Source organism: Lepus europaeus, chromosome 23, assembly GCF_033115175.1.
Source record: "Lepus europaeus isolate LE1 chromosome 23, mLepTim1.pri, whole genome shotgun sequence".
Lineage (NCBI taxonomy): Eukaryota > Metazoa > Chordata > Mammalia > Lagomorpha > Leporidae > Lepus > Lepus europaeus.
In genome coordinates, this window is record NC_084849.1 from 28,752,589 (window position 1) to 28,780,284 (window position 27,696).

The window sequence follows — 27,696 nt, forward strand, 5'->3', positions numbered from 1 at the left end:
AGGCAGCTTCCAAAAGAGGCGAAACCGTTTATCAAGTCGGCGCCGGCGCAGTTATCTACAGTATCTACACATATCTACACGTATCTACACCGCCTGCCGGCGGGGGCTCTCGCTCGGGTCGTCTACACTGCAACTGCCGGCCGGCCACAGGACGACGCGGTCCAAGGGGAGGGAGAACAATAAATACCCGCTTCCCCAACTGCCTCAGACCGGGTGATTTGGCACTGGCGGGCAGGGGGATCCCCGCGCGGCCCTTGGGGCTGGCGGCTGCAGAGACCCCCACCCTCCCACCCTAAGGACCTCGAGGCCGGGGAAGGGGCGACCCGTGGCGGCCCCGGGCTAGGAAGCGCGCTCCTGCCCGGGCCGGCCGTCGGGGCGCGGGTTATCTGGGGCAGTAGTCGTAGGGGCCGGGCGGTGCGGGACCCGCGGACGAGTACATGTTGGCTGCGGCGGCGGCGGCGGCGGCTGCTGCGGCGGCGGCGGCCGGGCTCACGGCCGGGTGATGGTGCGCGTGCGGGTGTGCGTGCGCGTGCGGGTGGTAGCCGTGGCCGCGCAGACCCGGGAGCGGATAGGGCGCCGGCCGGCTCTTGGCCCCGAGATAGTGGTCGTAGGCGGCTGCCGGATACTTGTAGGGGTGGTGGTGCAGCGGCTCCGACGCGCCGGGCGCCTCCAGGCGCAGCTCCGGGTGCGGGGGGCTGGGCCGGCCTCCGGGAGCGCCGGGCAGCGGCACGAGTCCGCCGGCGCCGCCGGCCCCGGGCAGCGCGGGGCTCAGCACCCGCGCCAGCAGCTGCGGCGGGTGCGCGGGATCCGCCAGCACGGCCGGCCCGCCCGCGTCGCGCTCGAACTCTCGCCGGGCCTCGGCCGCGTCTGCGGGGAGTGCCGAGGGGTGAGCGAGAGGCCGCGCGCTCGGGCGCCCCGGGTGCTTCCCCGGGGCCTGCGCCCCTCGGCGGGCCGGCCGGCGGGCGGGCGGGCGGCGGCAGAGGAGGAGGCGGGGTGGGGCCCGCGGGCGGGGCGCAGCCGTCGGGCCGGGCCGGGCGAGTGCGCGCTTGCCCGGGCCGTTGTGCAACCCGCGCGCGCCAAGGCCGCGAGCACGCTGGGGAGGGGGTGGGGCTGGGGAAGGGGCGCAGGCGAGGCCGGGCGCGGCCGTGGCCCCAGGTCCTCGACCCCCAGCTTACCTTTCTCGGCGCCATTGGGCTGCGTCGGGGAGGCCACCGGGTTCCGCGAGCGCGCGAAGGCGCTCATGAGCGGCAGCGCGCCGGGCCGGTGGTTCCGGGGCCTGGGAAGCAGGGCGGGGCGTGAGGGCGGCGCCCCCCACCCCACCCCACCCCGGCCGGGCGCCCCCAGGCAGGGAAGGGGGCGGGAGAGTGGTGTCCGCTGTCTGCTTGGAGCATACTCACCAGTCCTCGGGATCACAGTCGCGGAAACCTTTGGCGAAGGGGTTGCTGGCGATCTTGAGTTGCGTGATCTACAGGGAAGCGGGCTTGAACTAGCAGCCGGCGGCCACGCGACCCCGCGGGGCGGTGGACGGGGAGGGGAGGGGGCGATCGGGGAGTGTTAGGAGGTCCCCCTCCAGGAAAGACCTCGCTGTGCCGCCTGCCCCTCCCCCCGGGAGGTCGCGCCTCCCTCCTGCAGCGCGCGCCTGGGGAGGGGCTTCGTCTCCCTCCTTGGTGGTAGTGGTGGTGGGGGAGAGGGGTCTTCACTTTGCCGCGCCCTGGGTGAGTGGGGATGTAGACCCCTGTGCCCCATGGCTGGGATGGGCACGTCGTTCGCAGTACGGGGATGGAGAACCGGGTGGACGTCCTAGGATTCTCGGGAAGCCTCCGACCCAGGCTCCCCTGATGGGAAGTTTCCGGAATGGTTTGGAAAACAAACTTTCCGGTTGCCCTCAGAGTGACAGTCGCTGCTGCAAAGGTCAAGCTGATAGGGGGCTGGCCCTTGGAAGGAGAGGAGGGGGGTAGTGTCGTGCCGCACCGTCCGCAGCACCCGCGCCGCAGGACCCGCCGAGCCTCACCCGGTGGTTCTGGTAGGCGGTGACGGCTGTGAAGCGAGTTTCCTCGAACACGAAGGTTTTGAAGTTCTCCTCGGCGTACTTCTCACTGTCTTTGCGCGGGTCCACGTAGACCACATGGAAACGGGGCTGGTATCTGTGCATGGAGTTTAGAATGATCTGGAAGACAAGGTGGGGGAGGGGCATCGGCTCCAGTGGGGTGGTGGGAGTTACAAAAGGAGCCGAGAGTCAGCAACGGGGCTTCCTGGGTCAGGGACAGAAAATGCTCAGCTCCCGAGAAGCCGAGACCCACTGGGGACTGCCGGGAAGGGCTGCCCCCGCGGCCGGAAGAGAACGCTGGAGTTGGGCTTCTCTTTCCTTAGGTCCCCCATAGGCAGTGAACGACACAGCCAGCAAGTCGGTGAGGCCACTGCTCCGGCATGGAGTGAATTCCACACAGCTTCCTGCCTGCCCCAGCCTCTGCCCAGCCTGCTCTCCCCCACAGCCTGGCCCCGGTGGGCGCACCCACCCCAGCCACTGCCCCCGATCGCCGGGGACCCTGGAGGCCCTGCAGCGGGACCCCGGGGGCTGCTCACGTGGCCGTTATCGTCCAGCAGGTTGTTGGTCAGCTTGAGCTTGTCGAAGGACACGATCTGCTTCATCCACTGTGCGCCCTTGGCCGGCGAGTCCGGGTGGTAATGCACGCGGCCCGGTGTGGCAGGATCTGCCTTGCCCGCCACCAGCCAGGAGGAGCTGTGGAAGGCGTACCTGGCGGGCGCCGGCACCGGAATGAGGGTCCCCCCCCCCTGCCATGGTGGGGGTGGACCAAGGCTGCCTCGGCCCTTGCCCCTGCCGGGGTGCTGGGGGAAGAGCCACTGATGGAATTCAAGTCCTCCTGGGTGGGCAGTCTCTTCCCCCGGGGGGCTGGGGAAACCAGAAAACCCCCTGCAGCCCACAACCTGCGACCAAGCCAGGAGCAGGGACCCTGCTGGGACCTGGGAAAGCGAAGCCGCGTTCCCCACGGCTCCTGGTTTCGCTGCACGCGGGTCTGCCTGCCCAGTGGCTGTTGGCCGGTGCCGACGCGGCAGGAGCCTTGGATGTGGCCTTGCCCGCAGCCTCGGGCGCAGGGCGGTCCACCGTTCCTTTTATTAATTGCTTTTAATTGTCCCAGCTGCCCAGGCCCGCCCTGCATAATCTCTCCCAGCCACCCCTCCTTTCCGGCCCCGGCTCGGGGACCCAGCGTTTCCCTGGGGATGGGGAGTGGGGGGGGAAGGAACATGGCATTCCTGCCTGGCTGTGGTGGCAGCGGGCGCCCCGAAGAAATTGGGGGAGGGGAGAAGCTGTCTGGGACCTGTGTGGCGGGAGGGGGGAGAGTCAGCCTGTGCACGTAGGCGTGTGTGGGGGGCAAGTATTCGGTTGGATGGCCACAGGGGAGGGAGAAGGTCGAGAAGGCCGGTATGAGAAGCCGGGTGCAGGTGCCCGGGAGGACCCGGCTACTCACTGACGCTCCCCAGGGCTCCCGCCCCAGGCCCAGGGTGACCCCGAGGGCTGGCTCACCGGTAACGCTTGTCGTCCACCGGCACAAAATCCATGAGCAACATGTACTCCGCCATGGGATCCATGCCGAAGAGTTTCACTTGGAAAGTGGGGAACATGCGCCTGGGGACCGGACAGGAGCCTCAGGTCACCCCTCTCCTCCAGCCTCCCTCGGAGGGGGTACCCCTGGCTGGGATGGGCCCAGCCTTTTCCATCTCATCTTCCACCCCGGGACTTAGCCGCTCTCACCCCAAACTAGAGGCCCCCTTTCCTGGTCACAGTGGTGATGGGCAAGTGCAGCCAGCGACAGGGCCGCTCAGGCCGGTCTCCCAAACAGAAACAGCAAGCCCCACGCTGGGGCTGGGCCGTGGAGCCCCCTCTGCCCCAGCCTTCCTCCACTTTTTTTTTTTTTTTTGCCTGCCTAGACCTAGACAAGCCTTGCTCCTGGCCCGGCCAGCAGCAGGACGCCTAAGCAGTGTCACCCGCAGCCTCACCGGTCTCTTCCCCAGCTCCAGCTCAGTGGCTCCCGGCTCCAACAAAGTGAAACCGGGTCATCTGGCTGACTGAGCAGCTCCGGGTGGCCCCTCCAGCTGGGGCCGAGGCCCCTGGGTGCACAATTCCAGGCCTCTTGGGCCCCAACCCGATTCTGGGGGTGGGGAGGGCCTCCCCCATGCGCAAAGACCCAGGCCCAAGTTCCCGCCGCCCAGGGCAGACCTTCGCCATGCCTCCCCCTTCCTCCAAATCCCGTCTCCTCGGGACCCCGACCCGACTCAGTGAACATTTTTGCAGCTCCTACGGGGGCTTTTTTCCGTGCCTGGTGGCACAGCAGTGCTGGCTACTGGGCCCTGGAGGACAGCCCCAGGCTGGGCTCCCACTTCCCAGTCCTTTCACAGGCAGCCAAGGACAAGCCTCCCGCCACCTCCCTGCCACGGGGAGCCCCTGCAGGCAGAACGTGGGGTCCCCTGGGTGAAGGTCCTTGTTGCTGGCCTGGGCCACCGACCCAGGACAAGACCAGAAGGGGAGCAGAGCACAGGCCCGGTGCTGCCCAGAGAGAACTCGACAGCGGAGAAACAGAAACCTCCCAGTGGCTGCGGCTTTGCAGAGAGGCCCCAAGCTCCCCTCTGGCTGTGCGGACACCGAGCTGCTGTGTACACTGGGCAGGGCCCTGCACCCGCCTTTGTCTGTCGCTGGTCAAGTCAGATGCGTCTGCGGAACCAGTTCCCTTCTCTGAGCTCTTAAAACAAATACAGGCCAATGGCAAGGAGGTGGCGTGCGTGCCGCGGCCCAGGCCCCACGAAACCTAGGCCTGAGCAACCCCCGGGGGGGGGGGGGCAGCCTTCCACAGGCCCCAGCAGCACTGTTTGTGGGGGTCTCAATCTACTCCCACCTCACCCCATCCCACCCCACCCCCAAACCGTCCAGACAACTGCCCGACGAGCTGCTCTATCTTGCCCGCATAGACTGAATTCGGCAACCCAAGCCGACTTTCTTTGAAGTGGGATCTTGAGGGAGACGGCTGGGCGGCCCCGGGCCGGCTTCCTCGGCTGGGTGTGTGTGTGTGTGTGTGCGTGCGTGCGTGTGTGTGTGCGCGCGCGCGCGGTCCGGGCCGGCCCCGCTGGAGCTGCAGGTCCCGCAAGCCCGGGCGCCAGTGTCCCCCCAACGCGCGCTGGAGGCCGTCGCCCGAGCCGGGACGGCGCGGAGCCCAGCGCGCGGTCGGACGACAGGGGAGGGGGAGCCCCCCGCAGGTGGCCGGGCCGCGCCCCCACCCCCACAGCCCCGCTCCACCCGGGTCCGACGGCGGCGCGCGCGGCACGCGGAGGGGCACCCTGACCTGCCGGCCTTGGTAACGATCATCTCCGTGCCCAGCTGGTTGAACTCGTCCCATAGCGCCTTCATCTCCAGCTGCACGCTCACGCTGGCCACCTTCGCGTTCTTCTTCACCGGTGCCTTGGCGGCCGCCGCGCAACTAGCCCCGGGGCCCTCGGGCTCGGCGGCGGCGGCGGCGGCGGCGGCGGCGTTACTGGCGGCCCCAGTGGCCGGCGCGAAAGGGTAGGCGCGCGGCGGCGGCGGCGGCGGCGGGCCCTGGGCGCCGGGGGCGGTGGCGGCGGCGGCGGCGGCGGCGCACGGGTCGTAGCGCGGCGGCGGCTCGCGCGGGCCGTACGGGTCGGCGCCCGGCAAACCCCCCGCGGCCCCCAGACTGCTCAGGCTGCTGGCCGTGAAGGCTGCAACGTCGCAGAAGTGCGAGAGCTGCGTGAGCCACGGGCTGGACACGGCGGAGATCATGACCCGCGGGGGGCCGTCCCGCGCCGAGTTGAGCGCTGGCTGGCCCGCGCCGCGGCCCCGAGTGGCGGGCGCCGCGCTGCGCTGCGCTGCGCGGCGCGCTGCGTGCGCCCGGGGCCGCGCCGCCCCACACCGCGGGCCGGCCCCGAGGAGCCGCCCCGCCCCGCCCCGCCCCGCGCACCCCCACCCCCCGCGCCCAGACAATGGCCTCGCTCCCCTCCTCCGCCCCCCCCCCGCCCCACTCCGGCCCCGGCCCCTCCCCCGCCGCGGCCCCCTCCCCGGCCCCCCGGCTCGCTCGGGCCCCCGGGGGCCCCCCGACCGCCCGGACCGGCTCCCCGGAGCGCCGGGGCCGGTGCGCGCCGGCTCCCTGAGCCCTCACCTTTTGTCTCGCCTCTGCAAAGGCTGCCTCCCGACCCCTCTCCTCCTCCCGGTATCTCCGCGGCTCCTTCCTAGTTCTCTCACCTCCGCCCGCCCGCCTCTCCCTGCTTTCTGCTCGCTTTAGTTTCCATCCCTCTCGGCCTCTCTAACTCAGCCCGGCTATTTCTCCGTGTGCTACTGTGTCATTCGTGATCTCCCCTTTCTTAAAAAAAAAAAAAGTAAACTTAAACTTATTTTTTCTTGATGATTTTCTGGGCTCAGGTTCTCCTCTCTCTCTCGTTCTTGCTGCCTTTATCTCTTCTTCGTGTCCATTTTTCTGTCCATCTTTCCTCTCCACTTTCCTTCTCCCTTTTCCCCAGGGGCTCCTCTCCCACCAGCTCTCCTCTTAAGCTTAAAGCTCTCCGGGCCGGGGGCTACATCGTCCCTTCTCCTCCAGCCGGTCTGCGAGGCCGGGGCCTTAGGCTGGTGGGTGGCAGGCTGTGGGCGGGATACCCACCCTTCCTGTCTACTCCGGAGTTGCAGCCAGGAGCACGGAGCCCACCCTGCCTGGAGCTCCTTCTGCCTACTCTGCACCCGGCGGGCCGCTTCCCTCCTAACAGTCCAGGCAGGGCGACTGGCGGGCAGGCCGGTGTAGACGCGGCCAGGAAGCTCACCTTCCATATCCCTGGTGACGGTGCTGAAGTGCATCCCGGCCGGGGATCCGGGCAGCCGGCGCGGCTTCGCCGGGTCAGAGGACCCGGGACCCCAGTGGGCGGTGCCCTCGGCGGCCTCGGCTGCAACCAGAGAGGCGATGCTGAACGCGCTGGCCCTGGGAGACAGCGGGCTCCGCGAGTCCATAGGCGCCCGGCGGCCTGGCCGGCGGCGCCGCCTCCGACTGCGTGCGCCCAGCCGCCGCACCGCGCCCAGCCCAGCCCAGCCCACGGGGCCGGGGGCGGGAGCCTGCGGTGCCACTCACAGCCTCCAGCCCCAGGCCCAGGGGATGATGGCGTCACGGCTCCCGACTCGGGGGGCTGGTGGCGACCGAGGGGCCCAACGGCGGGGCACCCTGGAAGCGCGGGACCCTTCCTGCTAGGCCGGCTCCCGGTCCCTCGCCCGGGGGGAACCAACGGCCCTGGACCATCCCGTAGCTCCTGCTTCCCCCGCGCCTGGCCACCCTCAGCTTCTGCGGTCCGGCAGCAGAGGCCCCTGTGCGGGGAATACTCAGCTCCAGCTTCAGGTGTCAGGGTGCCCGCGAAGGACCAGTGCGGGGAGGGGGGGAATGCCTAGGCCCAGCCCTGCCCCTTGCCCTCCGCCCCTCCTGCCTCCCCCCCCCCGCCTCCCCAGCTACCCCTGCACCTGGACGAGCAGAGGGCAGCGTGGACTCCCCAGCCGGCCAAGGGCGGCCGGGCCCCCAGGGCTGCAGCGGCCTCCGTGGCTCAGAACACGGGGACAGGACCCAGCCCCGCCAATGCCACCACAGCCCCCTTGGGTCAGCTCGTCCGTCGCGGCCGGGGAACGCGGAGCCGAGGGACGCCGCCCAGGCCGCGCAGCCCCGGGAGCCCGAGAGCGTCACGCGCGCACCCGTGCGCGCACTGCCCGCCTCTGGCCGGGACGCTGTTACATCCGGAGGGTGGGCAGTGCCCGCTCCGCACCGGCCGAGGCGCAGGGAGGGCCGGGGGGCGGGGCCTGGCCTGGCCTGGCCGCGAGAGCCCTAGGACACGTCGGAGAAGGGTCGGAGAAGCTCTGGCTGCCTGGTCAGTTGCCGCTTCTTCGCCACCGCACAGCCAGCCTTCGGCCGGCTCGGGCAAGGCCTGCCGCTGCCGAGGCCTGACTGGTCAGCTCGTGCCGTCCCCCAACGTACTGTCCCCGTAGCCTCTGACCAGTGCAGCAGGCAGCCTTCCTGCCAGGGGTCTCGCAGGCTGGAAGGGCCTCCCAGCAGCCTCCTTGGCCCCTGCCGGTCAGGGCCTCCTTGCTTGTGACGCTACAGAGGCCTTCCTGTGCTTGCTTGGGATGGGGGTTGGAGGGGCGAAGGACTGGCTGGAGACTGATTCCGAGGCTGGACGCAGGCGCGCAGCCAGTAAGCAAGGAGTTCCGTGTCTGGGGCGCAGTGGGTGAGGAACTGAGTTTAGAGCGCGCTTCTCCCTTCCTCCACCCTGCCCCCCGCTGGCCTGCAGCTGGAGCCCAGGGGGATGCTGGCCATTCAAGGTGCTGAAGGTGACAGGGACACAGGGTCAGGTCCAGGGAGCAGGGAGGTGTGGGATCAGCAGGGGGAGAGGGGGCGATCCAGACCCCCCTCCCTGACCAGGGCCAGCCCAGTCAAGCAGAGGAGAGACAGGCTGGGGCCAGGTGGGAGAGGTAATGCAGGCGACTGGGCTAGCATCCGAGGTCTGCACCCAGGGAAGCCTTGGGTCCCGGAAGCTGTGGCAGGGTGGGGCTGCTGCAGGTGGTTTTCTGGGGTGCACAGGGCCCCAGCACGCTGGAGTGCCTGAGGTGTGCCCTGCGCACCCCAGCCAACCTCGTTCCTGCGTGTATTCCCTGGGGGGCAGCAGACTGGTGCGGAGCCTGCGGTGAGGCCCGCACTGAGCAGGGAGAAGTGAAAGTGAAAAACTTGGGGTGTCCTGGACACTCCGGAGATGGGGGCAGGGGGGCGTGGGTGGCCGCGACCAGGGAGCCCAGGTGCATGCAGGAGCCGAGTCCTCCAGGCCCCCGTTAACCCCTTCCTGACACAGCCAGATTTGCAGCTGCGCCGCTGCCTTGGTGCAGGGGCCAGGAGCAGAGGGCCTCGGGCTGGGAGGAGGAGACCCTGGCTTGGAGAAGGGACACCAGGAAGAAGGCAGGGGTCCCACGCTTCCAGCACAGCAGAGGCAGCCGGCCCTGTCCCACCCGCTGCCCGGACTCATCCGCTTGGTGGCAGCACCCCCAATCCCCCGAAGGGAGCCCTGGGCTGAGGACACCTACTAGGGCCCCCTGCTCGCAACCCGGCCGCCGCTCCCACCGTCCATCCAGGCAGGGTTTCTCGGACCGACCCTCCCTCTCTGCCTCCTTGATCGCCGCACTGCCCGCTGGCCCCGCGCTCCTGGCTGCCGCCCCAGTCCCCGGTGCCCTCCTGCGGCCCGGAGGAACGCGCCCGCAGCGTGGCCCGACGTCCCGCACGCGGCGCGCGCGCGCGCCGGTGCTGCGGGAACCCGAGGCCCTGCGCTCCGGGCTGCGGGAAGTGTTTCTCCTTCACCTGGACCGGCCCGGCCGCCGCGGCTCCCCCTGCCGGCCGCGCCTCTACTCCCGCGAGGTCGGAGGCCTGGCAGCCAGACGGCCTGGTGAGGACCGAGAAGGCGAAGCGAGGCCGGGGTGGGGGGCGGGTCGTGAGCCGCGCGCCCTGGCTGACTTCTGTAGGGAGCGACGCATTGGTGGGGGGTGCGGGCTGCGCGGGCCGCTCGGCCTCTCGCTGCGGACTGAGGACAAGCCAGGGGTGCTGCGAAGCTGGGGAGAGGGGCCCCCGATGGGACCATTTTCACGGCCCTGAAACTGAGGCCGGGTTTTGGTCGACAACCGGTAGGTAAGGGGCGTGGATCAGAGGCATAGTTGAGCGCCCCAAGGCTGGCCCGGGGCTCCTCTCTGGCCTGCGCCCTTCCCGGGGACCCCCGTGGGTGCTGGGCTGCACCCCAGTGCTGGCCCCACCCAGGAGTGCTGGTGGGACTCACCTGCCGCCTTAGCATCTTCAGTCTTGCACCGGGGAGAAAGCAAGCCCTGGATTCCCGAAGCTTCCTCTGCAGACGCGCCCCTTGGAGAATCCCAGCCGCCCCACTGACGGCCCAGCTCCGCCTCCCCTGGGCACACGTGGCTCCCTCAGGGAAGCCGTCTGACAGGCGCCCTCACGCCCACCCGGTGGGACCCCATTCCTCACTTCCCGGCCATTGCAAAGGCTTGTCGCGCGGCGCCCCATCGCTGGGCAGTCACTCAGCACCTCTCAGCAGGCACAGCCCTGGAAGCACTGGCGCGCACCCTCCTGTGTGTCTCTACCAAGTGAGCGCCCAGCCCGCGGATCTTCGGAGCTCAGAGGCTCCCCAGAGAAGGCGCGCGGGGGATCCAGCACCCAGCACTGGCCGCAGGCCGCTTGGGGACAAATACACGCACGGATGGGGGCATGCGCAGCGGCCCACGGGGGACACCGGCACTGGGACCGGCACCCAGGAGTGTCCCGCTCTCTGTGGACCCATTCTTCCAGGGATCCCAGCGCCGAGGTGCGCTGCGGCTCTCGGGGGCGCACAGGGAAGCGCCGCGCCGAGAGGGACGGGATATGATTTGACCCCTTTCATTCGTTTCAGGATTGACGGCCCGGGGAGCAGCCTCCAGCGCCTGCCTGGACGCCGCCGCGAAGGTCTCCAAGGAAGACGCACTGCCCGCCCAGAACAAGCCTGCACCCAGCCTCTCTCTGCCGCCGTCCGCTGCTCCGCCCGGGAGGCTGGGCCTGTGAGCCGGGTCTACCGCGGTGGGCGGCGGGCCGACCTTCGCCGGAGACGGGAGAGGCGGACGCGCGGTTTCGCGCTCGTGCGCGCTGGGGAGAGAAGCCCGGTCCTCTCCCGGCTCCGTCCCCATCTTTCGGCTCGCGGCCGGTGCAGCGACCCACCCGGTCCCCCCTGCGCCCTGCGCGCTCCCCACCATCGTCCTTGCTTCGGTCCCACCGAGGTGCTTGGCCCGCGAAGCCACCGAAAAACGGGGTGCTCCCGGGGACCGTCGTGGGTGTGCACGGGCAGAGACCCCGGTCCTGGCGGTGGGCAGGCGGGGTGAGGAGGTTGGGGAGCCGCCGAATTTGGGGCCTCTCCCGGCTCTTCTGCCCCCAGCACCCAAGCGGGGGTAGAGAGAACCGCGGGAGACAGCCGTGTATGGAGTGGACAGCGGCTGGTGCAGGCTCCAAGTCCAAGCCCAAGCCCGAGTCGCCCATGGCGCCTGCGGCCGCACTGCTTTGAAACACGAGGTGCCTGGGCGCTGGGTTTGCAGACCCTCGGGCTGAGAGGCAGGCTGCGACCTGGAGGCGACGCGCAGAACGGGTTTCCCTAAGTCGGGCCAGTGGCGCTTTGCCCCCATACGCAGCCTTGGTCTCTTGGTGCTGCTGCTGCCTTGGTGGGGTTGGAGAAGCAGCTTGGGGTCCCCACGGTTCTCCTCCCGGCCCATCAGGCACAAGTCCCCTGTTGCACTTTCTCTACGTTGGCTTCTCTCTGGGGGCATCTGTGCCCCCTCTGCTGACACAAGTCCCTTGTAAGCCCACCCCAAGGCATCCTCATTGTTGTCCAACCTTTACCCACAAATTGCATGCCCTCAGGACGTGGGGCACCCTCTGGGCAAACTGTGGGGTGCAGTCCAAAGCAGGCAGGACCCCAGCCAAGAGCCCCAAGCCCCTGCCTGGGGGAAAGATCAGGGAATGGGGAGGGAACTGGCCATGCAGCCCTCATGGAGTTGCTGGCCGAGACCAGCGAGTTAGAAGCAGTTCCAGTGTGTGCACTGCTGTGGCTTGGGGCAGCCACTAGCCGGAGCTGAGGTGTGGTCAGGGAATGGGCTGGCTCCCCCCTCCTCCCCATCACCTGGGTCTTTCTCTGGCCCCAGGGCAGAGCCGGACCTACCTCAGGGTCCTAGCGCCTGCACCCAGGGGCGACCTCCGACCAACTGCAGGTGAACTGAGAGATCCCTGAGAGGCAGACATGGGAGGGGGTGACAGCAGTGGGGAGGCGGGGCTAGACACAGGCATACACCAGTCTTCTCAGAGTACGTACAGGAGATGGGCCAAGGGCTTCGTGGCCCGTACAGTGGTCCCCAGCCTCACTGCTCACCTGCCCCTACTGTCCGCGCTGTGTTTCTGGGCAGGAGACTTGCTGGTGGGAGGTGGGGCAGGGGGAAGATGGCGAGAGGCACTGTCTGGCCGGATGGGTGATGGCACCCCCTGCTCACCCCCCGACCCCCACCCTGGACCCCATGAGCAGCAGGGCCTCCTGCGGACTGGAAGTTCCCACAGCCCCAGAACAAACAAACAAACAGACAGACTGATGGACAGCCGGGCTCTGGGACCCTCTCCGGTTTCCAAACCTGTTGACTTAGCTGCCCACTTGGTGGGGAGGACCCAGCCACATGGGGAGCCGGCTGTCCATCTTCTGGCCACGCTGGCCCCTGCACCCCAGCTATCGGTGGAGGCGAAGCTCAGAGGCCTGGGCGATCTGTATTCAGGCTAGAGAGGGGCCTGGACCTTTGCCCTGCCAGCTCCTTGCTCCTGTCTGTGGTCACAGTGGGGGCAGCCACACACCCAAAGGCAGGGCATGCCCCTGAGGTGCATTGCCTGAGATGGCGGCTCAGAATTGGGTGTGTGCAGGCCCTCCGCTCAAGTTTCTCTGGCCAGAAGGCACCCCCCCCCCCAACACACACACACACACAGCACAGTAGTCCTCACTTGCTCAGGCACCAAACCACCACACGTACATGTACACACATTCCTGAGCATGGGCACTTGTGACCATGGGGACACCTGCAACAGACACAGGCGCACAGGCGCGCGCACACACACACACACGCACGCGCGAGCATGGGCGCGCACACCTGAGCACACGCAGACACACACCCGGGAGCCTGGGCATGCCCTCTGCACACAGACGCACCACGTGCGGGTGTGTGCACACTGCCCCATGACGCCAGCATGGGCGCGCACACGCACAGACACTAATGCAGGAGAGCGTGCATATAACAGTGTGCCCACGTGTGCAAGCTCCCACTCGCCATCCTGCTCTAACGTGAAATCCGTGGTGGTGACGTGCATTTCAGTAACTCAAGGGACCTTAGATTAAAAAAAAATATTTATATAATAGGCAGAGAGCTAGAGAGAGAAAGAGAGAGAGAGAGAGAGAGAGAGAGAATCATTCTACCTACTAAGTGACTCCTCAAATGCCCCCAGTGGCCAGAGCTGAAGCTGGGAGCTTGGAACTCAAATCCCGATCTCCCACGTGGGTCGCAAGGACTCAGCTCCTTGCGCCATCACTGCCATCTCCAAGGGTCAGAATTAGCAGGAAGCTGGAGTCAGCAGCTGGGGCTGGGTATGGGGTCCAGGCACTTGGATATGGGATGCAGGCACCTTAATTGCTAGGTCAAATGCCCAACCCTAGTGGGCTTCATTTATTTATTTATTTGTAAAGATTTATTTGTGTATTTGACAAGGAGGGAGAGAGAGAGAGAGAGAGCGAGCACACTTCCATCTGGTGGTTCACTCCCCCAAATGGCTGCAACGGCCAGGGCTGGGCCAGATTAAAGCCAGGATGCCAAGAGCTCCATCAGGGTCCCAGGCACATTAGCAGGGAGTTGAACCAGAAGTGGAGTAGCTGGGATTCGAACCGGCTTTCTGAGACGGGATGCTGGCTTGGCGCTGTGCCACAACACTGCCCGCCCCTGGAGGGGCTGACATCCTACACGCCAGGGACCAGTGCAGGGACAGCTCTCTGCAGGGCGGGGTGGCACCTGGAGGCCACTCCACTGTCCACGCTCAGCCCACCCCTGCCTCTGCCCTGTTGCGAATCTGCCTCAGTGGCCAGGGAGTCCCGGGCAGCTCTGAGAAGCTAGATCAGAGGATCAGAGGCTGAGCAAGGCGACCGCTGAGCCAGGGACGCCAGCTCCTGGTGGGAGTGCGCTGCTGGGCCACGCTGGGCCACGCTGGGCCTGGACATGGGCCTCCGCTCCATGGAGGCTGACCAGGCACACACCCAAGTGGTCTTCCCTGGGAGGCCCCCCGTTGACCTGGGCTGAAGGCAGTGGGACTGTCCAGTCTGGGACAAGTGGCAAGGCTGCTGGGAATAGCATTTCAAAGGGAGATTGGATCCCTCCAGGCCAGGCCCCTGCTCCTTAGGCTCTGAAGGAGGAGGGAGGCGGGGTGGTGGTGTGGCCCAGCTGTTACGTCCTGGGACCAGGAGGGGGCCTCATGCTCACCTTGCATTGCTCTGGCTCTCCCCGAGCCCCTATCACCCCTCTCTGCCTCAGTCTCTTCATCTGTGAAATGGGATGAGTCCAGCAAGCTGTCCGTCTTGGGTCTTGGTCCTAGCTGACGTCACCAGTGTGCTGCCAGCCTCCCCCGGCCATCCCCTGGAATCCCAGCTGGTCCCCGCCAACCGGCACCTTTGCCCGCGGCGCTGCTGTCTGTGGGTCCTGTGGACATCCAGACCTGGCCTTGGGGACTGTGTGAGGGGGAGTCCTCCTTGTGCCCTCCACCCCCAGCCCGGGGAAGCCCAGCTAGGCACCCTCTGCCTGCGTTTTCCACCTCACCCGGACAGATCCCCTCGCTCCTCCTCCTCCCCCCCCTCCTCCTCCAAGCCTGTACTGAAGCTGGTTGGAATTTCCCAAAAGCAAACAAGCAGGCAAGAGCTCAGAGTTGCGGGTTTTCAGAGCTCAGATTCCTCCCGGGGCTGCCCGAGCCAGCCTCAGGGCTCCCCCGCCCCCGCCGAAGGCTGCCCCACAGCCGAGCCCCTGGCCCGCCCGCCAGCCAGTGCTGGACAGGAGCAGGGACTCAGGACAGTACCTGGGCTGGCCAGACCCCACCCCTCTACCCCAGCCAGTAGGTAAAGGGGGACTGGGATTGCTGGGGACATGTGGCTGCTGACAGTGACTTGCCCTGGGGGGGCGTGGCAGGCAGGAGGGGGCGGGGCAAGGAGGAGGCTTGGTGGGGTGGGGGGACCAGGCAGTGGACCCACTCTCAGGGGAGCTGACCCAAGGCTGATGGGGCAGGGTGTGGGGATGGAGTGGTGGGGAGCAGAGGGGGCCACGAGGGAGGGCTGGGTCGGGGGAGGGGGAGGGGGCTCTCGCCAGGTGGTCTTAATCTCCTCAGTGAAATAGGAGTCCTGGGGGCGGGCGGGGGTGGGGGGGTGGGGAGGCGGGAGCTAGAAGAGACAGCTGCGGGGAGGGGACCCGCCTGACAGCCCGGAGGCCCAGGGCAAGGCAGCCCCGGCTCCGCCAAGCCCACTCCCCAGGTCCATCCCCAGCATCCCTGCCTGGACTGGGACCAGGGAGCCGGTTCTTCCACCCTCAGCCCATTTCTTCTGTCTTTCTTAGCAGCCATCAGTGCCCTGGGCGAGGTGGGAGTTTGGGGGGAAGGGCAAGTTCATGGGGAGGGTGCAGGAGGAGGAAGAGGAGGCGGCTGGGGCCCTGGGCCAGACCAGAAGGGACGAAGGAGAGGGTCCACCCCACTCAGACCCCTTGATCCATTTCCCCCTCTACCCTCCCCCCCGCCCCCCCCCCAGGCAGGGGAGGCCCTGCCCCAGGCAGCCACAGAGTTAAGTGGGTTCTTGGCACCGGCTTTGCTGGGCAGACACACAGACAAGGACGCAAGCTCCAAAGTCCATCCATCCCTCTAGGATGTCCGCCAGGTCCCAGTGCCCAGCGGCCACTCCATACTGGGCGCAGGGTGGGGGGCGGGTGTCCAGGCTCTCTCAAGCTTCCTGAGAGGCTTATAGTTGGGCATCCAGGAGGTGCCCCCTGGCAGCCGGAGGTCAGTGTGCCTCCTCACCAAGCAGGCACAGGGCAGGCACGGGGAGGGAGCACTGTGGGTTATGTGGCCAGGCCCCCTCCCTGCGTTGCCCACCTGCCTGCCTGGGACATGGCCCCCTTGTGCTTCCTCTTGGGGCTGCCAGGGAGGCTCTGGCCCCCATATTCTGAGCCAGGCTGAAGCCAGGAGCCTGGAACTCCATCCGGGATTCCCACGCAGGCGGCAGCAGCCACAGCACCCAAGCCATCGTCTGCTGCCTCCCAGGCTAAGTCAGCAGTGCCATAGCTGGGATCCAAGCCAGGGCCTCCGGGACGGGATGCAGGCATGCCGCTTAAACTGCACAGCCCCATGCCTGCCCAACCCACCGTTTTTATGAAGCCAACGTTTTCAGATTCAATATAGGAGTGAGCGCCTGTGCTATGTGGTTTGTGTCTTGATGCCTGGCTTATTTCACTGGATGCGATGTGCTGCTTTTTCATGGCTGGGTAGTATTCCACCGTGTGCATGCAACATGTTTGCTTTATCCACCTGTTTCTCACACATCTCTTCCACAGGCTGACTTCCACCCCTTGGGTACATACCCAGGAGTGGGATGGCTGGATCAGTTGGCAGCTCTCTAAATAGGTTTTTAAGCAAGCTTCTTACTGTTTCCCACAATGGCTGTACTAATTTCTTTTTTAAGAAATATTTATTTTAGGGATTGGTGATGTGGCTTAGCGGGTAAAGCTGCTGCCTGCAGCGCCAGCATCCCATATGGGTGCCAGTTCAAATCCCAGCTGCTCCACTTCTGATCCAGCTCTCTGCTATGGCCTGGGAAATAGTGGAAGATGGCCCAAGTCCTTGGGCCCCTGTACTCATGTGGGAGACCTGGAGGAAGCTCCTGGCTCCTGGCTTCAGATCGGCGCAGCTCTGGCTGTTGCGGCCATTTGTGGGGGTGAACCAACGGATGGAAGACCTCTCTCTCTCTCTCTCTCTGCCTCTGCCCCCCCCCTTTTAAAGATTTATTTTATTTATTTGAAAGGTGGAGTTACAGAGAGAGACAGAGGGAGAGACAGAGAGAGGTCTTCCATCTTCTGTTTCACTCCCCAAATGGGACAACACCTAGGGCTGGAACCCAGGAGCCTGGAGCTCCATCTGGGTGTCAGGGGATCAAGCACTTGGGCCGTCTTCCACTGCTTTTCCCAGGTGCATTAGCAGGGAGCTGGATCAGAAGTGGAGCAGCCAGGCCTCGAACCGGTGCCCCTATGGGATGTCACAAGTGGTGATTTAACCCTCCTGGCTTCTATCTTTTGTGTTTTTTGATAAAAAGCCAATCAAATGAGAGCGAGGGGATATCCCATTATGAGTTTGATTTGTATTTCCTTGATCATTAGTGATACTGAGCATTTTTTTCATACACATGTTGGCTATTTGCATATCTTTATTTATTTATTTAAATGGATTTACTTATTTGAAAAGCAGAGTTAGAGGGTGGGGGAGAGAGAGAGATCTTTCATCTCTGGTTTAGTCCCTAAATGGCCGAAACGGCCAGGACTGGGCCAGACTGAAGCCAGGAGCCAGGAGCTTCTTCCGAGTCTCCCACACAGGTGCAGGGGCCCAAGCCCTTGGGCCATCCTCTGCTAATTTCCCAGGTGCCTTAGCAGGGAGCTGGATCAGAATCGGAGCAGCCAAGACTCGAACCAGCACTCATGTGGGATGCCGGCATCTCAAACAGTGGCTTACCCCCTTGTGCCATGACATCAGCTTCATGAAATTAAATTAGAAAGAAAAAAAAAAAACTTTTGAAAAAATAAAAAGAAAAAAGACAGATCAATCCCCTGCAAACTTCTGCAGGGCTATCCTAGGGCAGAAGCAGCAGCTCAGACCTCAGGGTGGAAGGTTCTAGAAGGAAGGCCTTGCTCCCACATGGAGAAGCCTGTGCAATGATTCTGCAGCTAGGAGGGAGGGAAGCTGGTGGAGCCTGCAGGGTGGGGGACAAGCAGAGACCCCGTCCCTAGGGCCATGGGCCAGAGCGGTAGGAGCTGAGTTTGCAGGGCAGGGGCTCAAGCCTGTGGGCCATCCTCCGCTGCTTTCCCAGGCGCATCAGCAGGGAGCTGGCTGGGAAGTGGAGCAGCCGGGACTTGAACCGGCGCCCATGTGGGATGCCGGCACTGCAGGCAGCAGCTTTGCCCACCACACCACAAGGCCAGCCCCAGATTCTAAATGTTTCTGTACCACAATAAACCCATCTTGTAATTCCACTTCTCCGCAACTTTGTGAAGTATTCTCTCGTGTCTGTATAATTACACCTTCACGTCATGCAAATTACAGCTTCACAAGGCAGCAAGGGTCACGGTCTAGAAGCTGAGGAGCTGCCCAGGGTCTGGATTTCACCTCCTCCATTCTATGTATGATACCTCTTTTAATGTGGCCCCAAGAGTCCCTAGCTCTGATCTTTTATTTATTTATTTATTTATATTTGAAAGGCAGAGAGAGAGAGAGACAGAGAGCGAGGGAGAGAGAGCAAGGTTCTCCATCTGCTGATTCACCCCCAAGTGGCCACAACAGCTCAGGTTGGGCCTGGCTGAAGCCAGGAGCCAGGAGTTTCATCCAGGTCTCCCACGTGGGTGCAGGGGCCCAAGCCCTTGGGCCATCCTCCACTGCTTTCCCAGGTGCATTAGCAGGGAGCTGGCCCGGAAGTGGAGCAGCCAGGACTCGAACCGGCATCCATATGCGATGCCAGCACTGCAGGCCGTGGCTTTACCCACCGTGCCAGACACCCACCTCTCAGCTCTGGCTCGGGGGCCAAACATCTCCAGATCGGTGCCCGGGGCTCGCCAGCTCGTCCCCTCCTCCCCATCCCCGCCCTGCCCCATCCATCTGTGGGCGGGGCCCAGCCTCAGAGCCCATCCCTGGGGCCGACGTGGACAGTCAGGATCAAGCGTGTTGGGTTTCACACAGGGAGACCCCCCACCTGCTGGTGGCTGACACCTGAGCCCACCCTTCCCGGTGACAAGGAGCAGGGGTGAATGACCTCACAGCAGATGGCCACTGTGGGAATGGGCAGAAAAAATTCCAGTATTACCCGCCCTGGTGCCAGAGGGGAGACCAAGGCACGGAAGGGGGCCAGCTGGGGAATACTGACACAGGGCCTGGACTAGCCAAGGGGTCCCACTGTGTCCCACCGGGCCCTGCCCCTGGTGCCCTACCCACCCCTGCCGTCCGCCCGCCCGCCCAGACAGAATGACCACTTCCTCCGGCCTCCCCGGGAGCAACACGGAGCTGGCAAAACAAACAGGCCATTTCTCCTGTGGCGGCCAGCTGGTGATGGATGGCCAGAGAGGCTGGCCTTGCTGATGGACGGATGCTTGTCATGTGTGGGCCGGGGGCGGGCCCTCCTGTCAGGCCGCACTCTCTCCAGCCAGAGACCCAGAGTGTGTCCTGGGCCAGTCAGCCTGGGGAATGGGGGCGTGGTCTGGGCCCCGTGTGGGTGGAGCATGAGCCCAGGTGACAGGCTTGTGAGGCAGGGGCCCTCCCACCGGGCAAAAGTCCCCTCTTCACCCTTCGGCACGCTGGGCCTTTGCCTGGACCTGGGTCTATGTGCATGGCCCTGGGGCCCCCACAGCCCAGGCACCCGCTCTGGCAAAGCCGAGGCAGAACCTGACTCCAGGCTGGCGGGCTGGCTGCTCACGCTGCACCTGCTCCTGGAGGGGTTGGGCGGGGCGGGGGAGGGGCTCAGGACAGCCCTCCAGCAAGGTCAACAGCAGGAAGTAGGGCAGTGGGGCCAGGATATTGGGGATCTGACAAGGCACAGCTCACCTGGCACTGTCCCCAAAGGCCCCAGGGTCCCCCTGCCTGTGTGGAGCCAGGGTGCATGGATGGGCAATGCCGGGCTGGGGGAGGTGCCACAGGCCCCCCATGCCTGCCATGCTCTGGGTCAGCCAGGTGGTCATCTGCTGGGGCCTGAGGAACACAAGCCACCAGGCCCGGGGCCACCCAGCTTGTGGCTGGCTGGAGAGGAAGGGGTAGCTGCCGCCGAGCCTCTGACCCTCCGGCTGCCCAGTATGTCTGGCCGAGAGGAAGCATCCGAGACCCTTCACTTCCTGAACCTCAGAGTGGGTTAGGGCTACCACTTCCGGCCAGACCCCCACCCCCACCCCCTGCCCTGCCCTCGGCTCCTCCTCCGACCCCAGGCTGCAGCCCCTAGCTCTATGTTTCCTGTTGTAGGGAGTGCGGTGTCGAGCGCACACTCACCCTGCTCTGGGGTGGGCAGGAGCAGGAAGCCCATTGAATGGGGGGTGTGGAGGGCCTGGGAGGTGACGGCAGAGCTGAGGAGTGGCTTCCCCTAGGGATGGGGCAGCTCCAGGAGCAGGGCTGTGATCTCCACCTGTAGGCAGCTTCGGAGCCAGGCTAGCCCACTGGTCCGAGGCTAGCCCCATGGAGCTGCAGCCAAAGCGATACAGCTGTCAGCTTCCGGAACTGGACCAGGGACAGCTAAAGCCCACAGCTCCCCCCCGCCGTCCTCCAACAGTGAGCTGGGCAGCAGCAGTAGTTGGGGGTGGGGATCTGGGCACTGGGGGTAGGGGACAGGTCAGGCCGGGTGGGATGGGGGGCTCCTGGAGGCGGCTCTCGGACCCGGGCGTCTGCTGAGTTCTGACTGCCTACCAGCCAGATGAAGCCACGGCACCCGTGGCAGGAAATCTCGGGTCTGGCCCAGGCTGGCAGAACGGGGCTCAGAATCCAGTGGTCCATACGGGGCAGGAAGTAGCCCTGGGCTCCAGGGGGCTGGGGTGGCCTCCGAGGGGGGCCGTTTCCTCCCTGGGAACATCCTGCCGGCAGCAGCAGGATGGAAGAGGGGTCCAGCCTGGGCTGGGCCGGAAGGGCTGGGGGGCACTGCATCTCTCCCAGGGCAGCCCCTGGAGACCTCCCCCATCCCACCTGGAGCCCCTGGGCCTCTCCCTGGGAGCTTCCTGTCTGTCAGCCTCCCCCTCCCCCAGCCAGGAGCTCACCTCCCCTCCCCCCGGGCCCCCAGCCAGCCTCAGTTTCCCCATAGTCAGTCTGTCGGTGGCTGAAGGCGAGTCCCTGCAGGCGGCAGCCTGGGCCTCAGGGCTCGCCTGAGCCACCAGGCTGGACCTGGGCAGACAGCCCAGCCCCAGCTGCCCCTGCTCCGGGCCTCAGGAGGGGGTCAGCAGCCCCGTGCTACCTCCCCCCCCACCTTCCACCCCCCCACCCCCGCTCCCCCCACCATGGCCTAAATATAGCCGGAGCAGGCGCCCGGCCTGGAATAGAGACCTCTGTCAGCCCCTAGCAGGTGCTGGCAGGAAGGTCAGCATGATTGGCAGGAGCGCTGGCGGGCGGGCAGCCAGGCCCGGGTCATGTGAGTGTCCGGTGGCATGGCCCGAGGGTGGGGCGGTGTCCTCGCAGGACAGCTGGGTGCCCGGCCCGCCCTAGGGCACGGGTCAGGCCCGCCACTCCCACCAGCTGCCGCTGGCTCCCACGGCCCCAGCCCTGCAGCCCTGCACGTGGCGAGGATCCCTGGCCTTGCCCCTCTCTCCCTCAGCCGCAGGCCCCCTCCTGCCCCTGGGTTTGTCCTTGTTCCCTCGGCCAAAGGTAAAACGAACCCACAAACCCCCCTTTTGTGAGCTGCTCTGAGCTCACAAGGAGCCCAGCTTGGTCAGCGGCCCTTGGAGTCCCTTTTGAACCCCACCACCTGGCCTGGCTGCCTTCTTGCTCCCGACCTGCCAGCTGAGGTCCCCCTTGAACCTCAATGCTGGAGTGGTGTCCCTGGCTGCCCCCCAGCCCTCAGTTGTCTCCCCAGGCCTCTCAGACTGCGTGTTGGGCCCCAGGTCCCAAACGCGGCGCTGCCTGCCCCCGTTCGTGCCTGCCTTTGGACGCGGCTCTCATCAGCACCTTAGCTCAGTCAAGCAAGAGCCTGCTCTCCCGCGCCGAGAGCTTCTTCTCCGGCAGAGAATGCGCAAATATACCAGAAGACATCCCACTGGCCGGAAGAAGGGACTCCTCCCTGGTTTCCTGCTGTGGTCATGTGCAAGGGCCCTGGGGCAGGAGTGGCAGCCACTGGGGGAGGGACCGCCCACTTCCAATGCTGCAGAGATCCAGGGGGCTGCCCCGACCCCTAGGAGGGGAATCGAAAGGACAGAGACGGGCAGGGTGAGGGGCGGGCTGGCAGGTCTGAGCCCTCCAGCCGTCCCCAGATCTCACGGAGAGTTGTTCTGTCTTTAAGGTGGATTTGCTGGGGCTGGCGTTGTGGCATAGCAGGCCAAGCCTCCGCCTGCAGCGCTGCCATCCCACATGGGCGCCAGTTCGAGTCCCAGCTGCTCCACTTCTGATCCAGCTCTCTGCTATGGCCTGGGAAAGCAGTAGAAGATGGCCCAAGTCCTTGGGCCCCTGCAACTGCGTGGGAGACCTGGAAGAAGCTCCTGGCTCCTGGCTTTGAATCGGTGCAGCTCTGACTGTTGCGGCCATTTGGGGAGTGAATCAGTGGGTGGAAGCTCGCTCTCTCTCTCTCTCTCTCTCTCTCTCTCTCCTCGTAGCTCTACCTCTCAAATAAATAAATAAAATCTTTTTAAAAAGGGGATTGAGGCCGGCGCCGCGGCTCACTAGGCTAATCCTCCACCTTGTGGCGCCAGCACACCGGGTTCTAGTCCTGGTCGGGGTGCCGGATTCTGTCCTGGTCGCTCCTCTTCCAGGCCAGCTCTCTGCTGTGGCCTGGGAGTGCAGTGGAAGATGGCCCAGGTCCTTGGGCCCTGCACCCCATGGGAGACCAGGATAAGCACCTGGCTCCTGCCTTTGGATCAGCGCGGTGCGCCGGCCGCAGCGCACCGGCCACAGCGGCCATTGGAGGGTGAACCAACGGCAAAGGAAGACCTTTCTCTCTGTCTCTCTCTCTCACTGTCCACTCTGCCTGTCAAAAAAAAAAAAGGGGGATTGATTGATTTATTTGAAAGGCAGGATGACAGAGACAGAGGGAGAGACTGACAGGAAGGGAGGGAGGAAGGAAGGGAGAGAGAGATAGAGAGAGACAGAGAGAGAGAGAGAGATCTTTCATCCTCTGGTTCACTCCCCAAATGGCCACAATGGCTGAGGCTGGACCAGGCCAACTTCAGGAGCCAGAATCCGGGTCTCCCATGTGGGTGCAGGGCCCAAGCACTTGAGCTACCTTCTACTGCATTCCCAGGCATACGAGCAGGAAGCTGGATTGGAAGTGGAGCAGCCAGGACACAAATCAGTGCTCATGGAGGATGCCGCTCGTGTTTGTTGATTGAATAAGTGAGTGTTTGTCCAGCACTTACAACAGGCTCAGCACTGGGCTCACCCAGTGGGCTCATGTTGCCATTTCAGAGCAGAGAATCTGAGGCCCGCAGGCTCTACAAGCGAGTCTTGGAGTCTGGGGCAGAAGGGAAGCCGTCCTCCCCGGCGTCCTGCAGCGCCGCGGGTGGGCGGCAGCGGAGAGCCCACTCTGATAAAGCAGGGCTGGGGGTGTCTGGGGAACAGGACATGGGCCAACGGGCCAGCCCCCCCACACCCCACCCACTGCCCCAGGACCCCAGGACCCCGAGGGGGCGGATCCCCAGCTCAGATCCCCTGCACAGCTCCAGCTTGCTTGTTCTTTGTCTTGTTTTTCTGGTTTGGGGCCTGGGGTTGGGGGAGGGGAACTGCCCCCCCACACCACCCAGAGGCATGGGGAGGAGAGAATCGGACCCCCCCAACCCCACCTCAGTGCCACCCTCCCGTCCAGGCCTGCCTTTGCCTGAGCCACTGGGGGATGCCCACATAGCGTGTCCGGGAGTCTGAGCTCTGAGCCTGTCTGCCTGCACTCCCTCTGGCCGGGGGAGCCAGGGCACAGCGCACTGCGGGGTGTCTGCAGTCTGGGGCTGAGGGTAGGAGCCAGTTCCTGGTGGTCTTGGCTCTTCGGGGAGGCCTGGGAAGCGGGCTTGGCATTCACACACGGGCAGCGGGACGGCAGGAACAAGATCCCGCCCCCATCCCCTGGAGGCGATGTTCTGTCTTCAGTGTCCATCCTGCTCCCCTGGCTGGCTCCTCATGGGACCTCGCCCTCTGTGTACCTCTAGAGGGCGCTGTGGCGCTCACTGCCTTCCCACCCTCCCCGTACCCTGTGCTCTACATGTCCCCCCACGCCCCGCCCCATCTGCTCTTTCCCAGGATATATGTGGGGAAGCCGAGGCCTGAGAGAGCGGCAGGAAGAGCTGGGGTGAGGGCGCTGCGGGTCCGAGCTGTCATGGCTGTGGGGGAGGGGGAGGCAGCTCATTCTGGCAGGGGTGGGGCCCAGCCACACAGTGTGTCTGTCCCTTGGGGTGAAGGGTCAGGACTGGGCTTGTATTGCCCAAGGCTGCACCTGGTGAATTCAGCGGAGGTTGTGGGGGGCAGCCAAGGCAGGGAATTCCACACCCCTCACGGGAGAGCTGATTGGCAGCTGGGCTGGAGGTACAGGGGGCACAGGCAACCTTCTGGGGTTCACAGAGGACGTGGAGTTCAGGGCTGGCAAGGAGACCCCCCTCCCCGAAGGCAAATGGGGCTCGGGGCCAGCAGGCAGCAGATGCAGGCAGGAAACGAGCCCAAATCCAGCTTGCAGAGCCCTGCCCTTCTCTCCGACGAGGAGGCCACACAGAGAGGCTGGCTTCAGACGCTGCACCCAGAGTGACCCTGGAAGCACTGTCCCCACTGTGGGCCTCAGTGTGCAGTAGTGGCCATGGCCCACCCCCACCAGGGAGGGGAGAGGGGCAGCACCCAGGCTGGGTGATTCATTGCTGTGTTAGTCTTCTGCTTCTACGGAGCTGAGGCTGGTTCCAGCACACACATCCCTTCTGTGGCTTCCCCCAGCACCCCAGGCAGACATTGCCAATCAATCCCAGATCTCTTGCCTCATCAGCCAGAAACTTCACCTATCTCAGCTCTCGGCTCCAGATGGCTTCTGTCTGTGGCTCCTCGGCTACAGCATCAGGACCTGCCCACTCTGAGGGCCACGGGGAAAGGCAGTGGGTAGCACGTCTGGCCTCTGGGTCAGGGGAGGCCAGCCCTGGAGGAGTGCAGAACTCTCAGTGGGAGCTGGAGTCTCTCAAGAGTCCGACCAGCAGAGTGGAGAAACCCACACCAGCCTTCCACCCTCAGGGTTCAAGAGGGCTCCAGCCCGGCCGCCCCTCCTGCCCACCCCACGGCTGCTCCTGGGAGGAGTGGCCAGGAGTCCTCTCCTCCCCACTGGCCCTGCCCCCACGAGGCCTGGAGCGGGCGCCTCCGTGTAGCTCCGGCTCCAGAAACATTTGCTTTAAGTCTTAAAATATCAGGTTCCCCCATCACGGGGGCTCCCCTGGGGGCCGCCGGGCAGGCGGGAGGGATTTCAGGCGTAAGAAGATTCCCGCTCAGGCCCCCACCCCACCAGGCCGCTGCCCACCACCACCCCCCGCCCTTGGCCAGCTGGGCTCCCCACCCCCACCTCTGGGAAGCCCCCTCCCAGTGCATCCCATCACACCAGCCTCTCCTGGACCCCTGATAGGGTAGAGACAGGACCCCCGCTCATCGCAGTCTCCCGCCCCTGGGACGGGGGACTCTTGGGCAGGATCTTGAAGCATGAGTAGGAGTTTCGGGAGGATCCTCATGGATGCTCCTGCACAGTAGGAGCCAGCCCAGCGGAGGCCAGCAGGTGCCAGGCTCGAAATGCAGGCAGAGGAGAGGCTAGGGGCAGGGAAGCAGCTGTGGTCCCTTCCTGTTGCACAGGCTGGGTGCCAGGCCGGGCTGGGCTGGGCACTGATTCGGGCCTATCTCAACCTTCTCCCCTTTCCCCACCTCCAGGGACCACTGATGGCAGAAGGCACAGCCCCCACGGCTGCCCCTCCCGCCCCGGCAGCCGAGAGACCACCAGCCTCGGCCCTGGGGACTGGTCCCGGTGCAGAGTGGGAATTGGAGCCAGGAGGCAACAGCTGGCCCCACTCGAGCATCCCCCCCAACCCCCTGGGGCAGCCACCGCCTTCGTTCCCAGGCCCCCAGCCCAGCCCGTTCCCAGGCTGCACCCCGCCCGCTGGGGGGTGTGGTCAGATGAAGCTACAGGGGGCGACCCCCAAGAGAGAGAGCTTACCAGCACAGCCCCCGCCTGGCCCTGCAGGTCCCCCCAACCCCGATGTGGTGCCTGCACACTCACAGCAAAAGACCTCCCCCCACAATACTGCCCCCGGCCTGCCGGGAGGACCCCCTGCACACGCTCCCATGCGTGCCGTCGGGGAGACTTTGAGAGCTGGGCCCCATGGGATCCGGTCCTCGGCTGGCTCAGACCCCAGGTGACAGTCAACGGCATCAGCTCCTTGCAGAGCACCCCTGGGTGTGGCCCCTCCTCCACTGTCCCTGTGCCTCTGAGCATCTGGCTCTAGTCATCCGGGAACTCTCCCATTTCATAGGTGGGCAAACTGAGGCCCAACAGGCTATGAGGCCGCAGCTGTGGGTGTGGGTGGGGGGGATGCCCTGTGGCCCCTGAGCCTTGGCTGACAATGACATGGAGCTGTGGGGGAGGGGCGAGACCCAGCGCCCACCCCTCTCTGCCTGGCTGCAGCCACGGAAGACAGGGCCCCCGCCCCCCAAACCCTGTCCCCAACCTTGAGGATCCAGGCGCTGCATCCCCAGGGGCTGGAGTTAGACGAGAAGGTTGTTGGCGCCCCTGCAACCTAAGCCGCGGGCTCTGGGAACGGGTGGGCGTCTGACCCCACCGCGGCCCCCAGGATCCCGGAGAAAATCTTCGAGGCCGAGTTAATACCAAGACCAATTTTTATTTCAACAAAGTTAATGCTCAACAATGTGATCCTGAGGCAGAGGGATTTTCCTGCCTTCGGGGGGTGGGGGGGGCGAGGGAGAGGGGGCTGGGGGGTCCTGATGTGGGACCGCCCCACCACCCCTCCTCTGCAGCTGTCCCCACCCACTCCCCCTGAGCCCCACGGACGTCTGCTTCCTCCAGGCCCTGCCCATCCTGCACATGTCCCTCCCAGACCCCTGAGGCGGGCCCCCTAGGAACTCCAAGCACCCCACCATCTCCTCCCCCACTGAGCACCAGGTGGGGCTCCTGTCGGGACCAGCACAGGTGACTGGGGAGGCACACAGGAGGCCCCAGCGTCCAGGGGGTGCACAAACCCTCGGAACCCTGACCCATGTCCTGTGGGGGCCCGGCACGTGGCCCGGCTCTTGGGGTGCAGAGGTCAGCAGGATTCCCGTGGGCAAGGGGCAGAGGTCTGGGGGGTGCGTGGAGGTCTAAGGGTAGCTTCCGGAGAACACTGGGGAGCCCAGAGGAGAGACAAAGTTGGGGGCCAGGAGAGGGGTGGGTACTGGAACTCGATCCGGAAGCCGCCCCTTTCGAACGGTAATCGGTAATCGGTGGTTGCTGGGGCCACAGGCCTGGAACCTGTCAGAAATTCCTTGTGACAATGACCACATGGACTGCGAGGAGGGCTTGCCCTGTGCTGCCCTGGCTGCCCCCATCCTGACCACGGCACTGCCATTGCCGCGGCTCCCCTGGCCTCTTGGGGGCTCTCACCGTACTCCATCCTTGCCACCCTGCGAGACCCCAGCTCGTGCCCGATGCCAGCCAGCAGCGCCCCCCCGGTGGGGGGTGGGGGCGTGGCCAACTGGACAGAGGGGAGGGGCCAGGCGCACAGGGTTAGAGGGACATGGGGGCCCCCCCCAGTCTCACTCTGAGGGTACTCACGGCCCGAGGGCAGGGGTAGGGGCCCAAGGGCATCCGCCGACAGGCCAAAGTCAAACCAGATGCTCTGGGAGCCCGCGGGGGCAGGAGGGCCATTTGTCACCGTTATCGGCCCCACGGCCGAAATCACAAACACATTTTTAAGTGAAGGACTGGCTGCCACTGGCCTGCGGGCCCCTGATGCCGGCCAGCTGTGGCCACACTGCAGGGAGAAGGTTGCTAAGGGAGGCCTGGCTGCTGCTCACCCCGTGTCCCTGGACTGTGTGTCAGGGCTGGTGGGGGACAGAGGGAGCTCGGAGAGCAGGGAACACCTTCTGCATGGGGCGGGTGGCTCAGTGG

General features: G+C 65.4%; 1 protein-coding gene across 2 annotated transcripts; it reads right to left on the minus strand.

Moving 5' to 3' along the window:
• Nucleotides 1–382: 382 nt before the first annotated feature.
• On the minus strand, nt 383–6,883 carry TBX1 (T-box transcription factor 1). Of its 2 annotated transcripts, XM_062182402.1 has the most exons (8): nt 6,835–6,883; nt 5,355–5,745; nt 3,545–3,646; nt 2,584–2,755; nt 2,012–2,167; nt 1,398–1,465; nt 1,176–1,276; nt 383–867 (listed from the first exon to the last, which is right to left on the minus strand). In XM_062182402.1, exons 1-8 carry the CDS (start codon nt 6,866–6,868, stop codon nt 383–385), a joined length of 1,509 nt encoding a protein of 502 aa, XP_062038386.1. In that variant the 5' UTR covers nt 6,869–6,883. The 2 variants fall into 2 exon arrangements, with proteins under 2 accessions (XP_062038386.1, XP_062038387.1); XM_062182403.1 differs by lacking the exon at nt 6,835–6,883 and having other exon boundaries at nt 5,355–5,806.
• Between the last annotated feature and the right edge of the window lie 20,813 nt (nt 6,884–27,696).

Coding starts and splice junctions, on each gene's coding strand:
- TBX1 (XM_062182403.1), bottom strand. CDS start 5,806: ATGATCTCCGCCGTGTCCAGCCCGTGGCTCACGCAGCTCTCGCACTTC. Junction 2,168..2,583: donor TGCTGGACGATAACGGCCAC/GTGAGCAGCCCC, acceptor CTTGTCTTCCAG/ATCATTCTAAACTCCATGCA. Junction 868..1,175: donor GCCCAATGGCGCCGAGAAAG/GTAAGCTGGGGG, acceptor CACTCCCCGCAG/ACGCGGCCGAGGCCCGGCGA.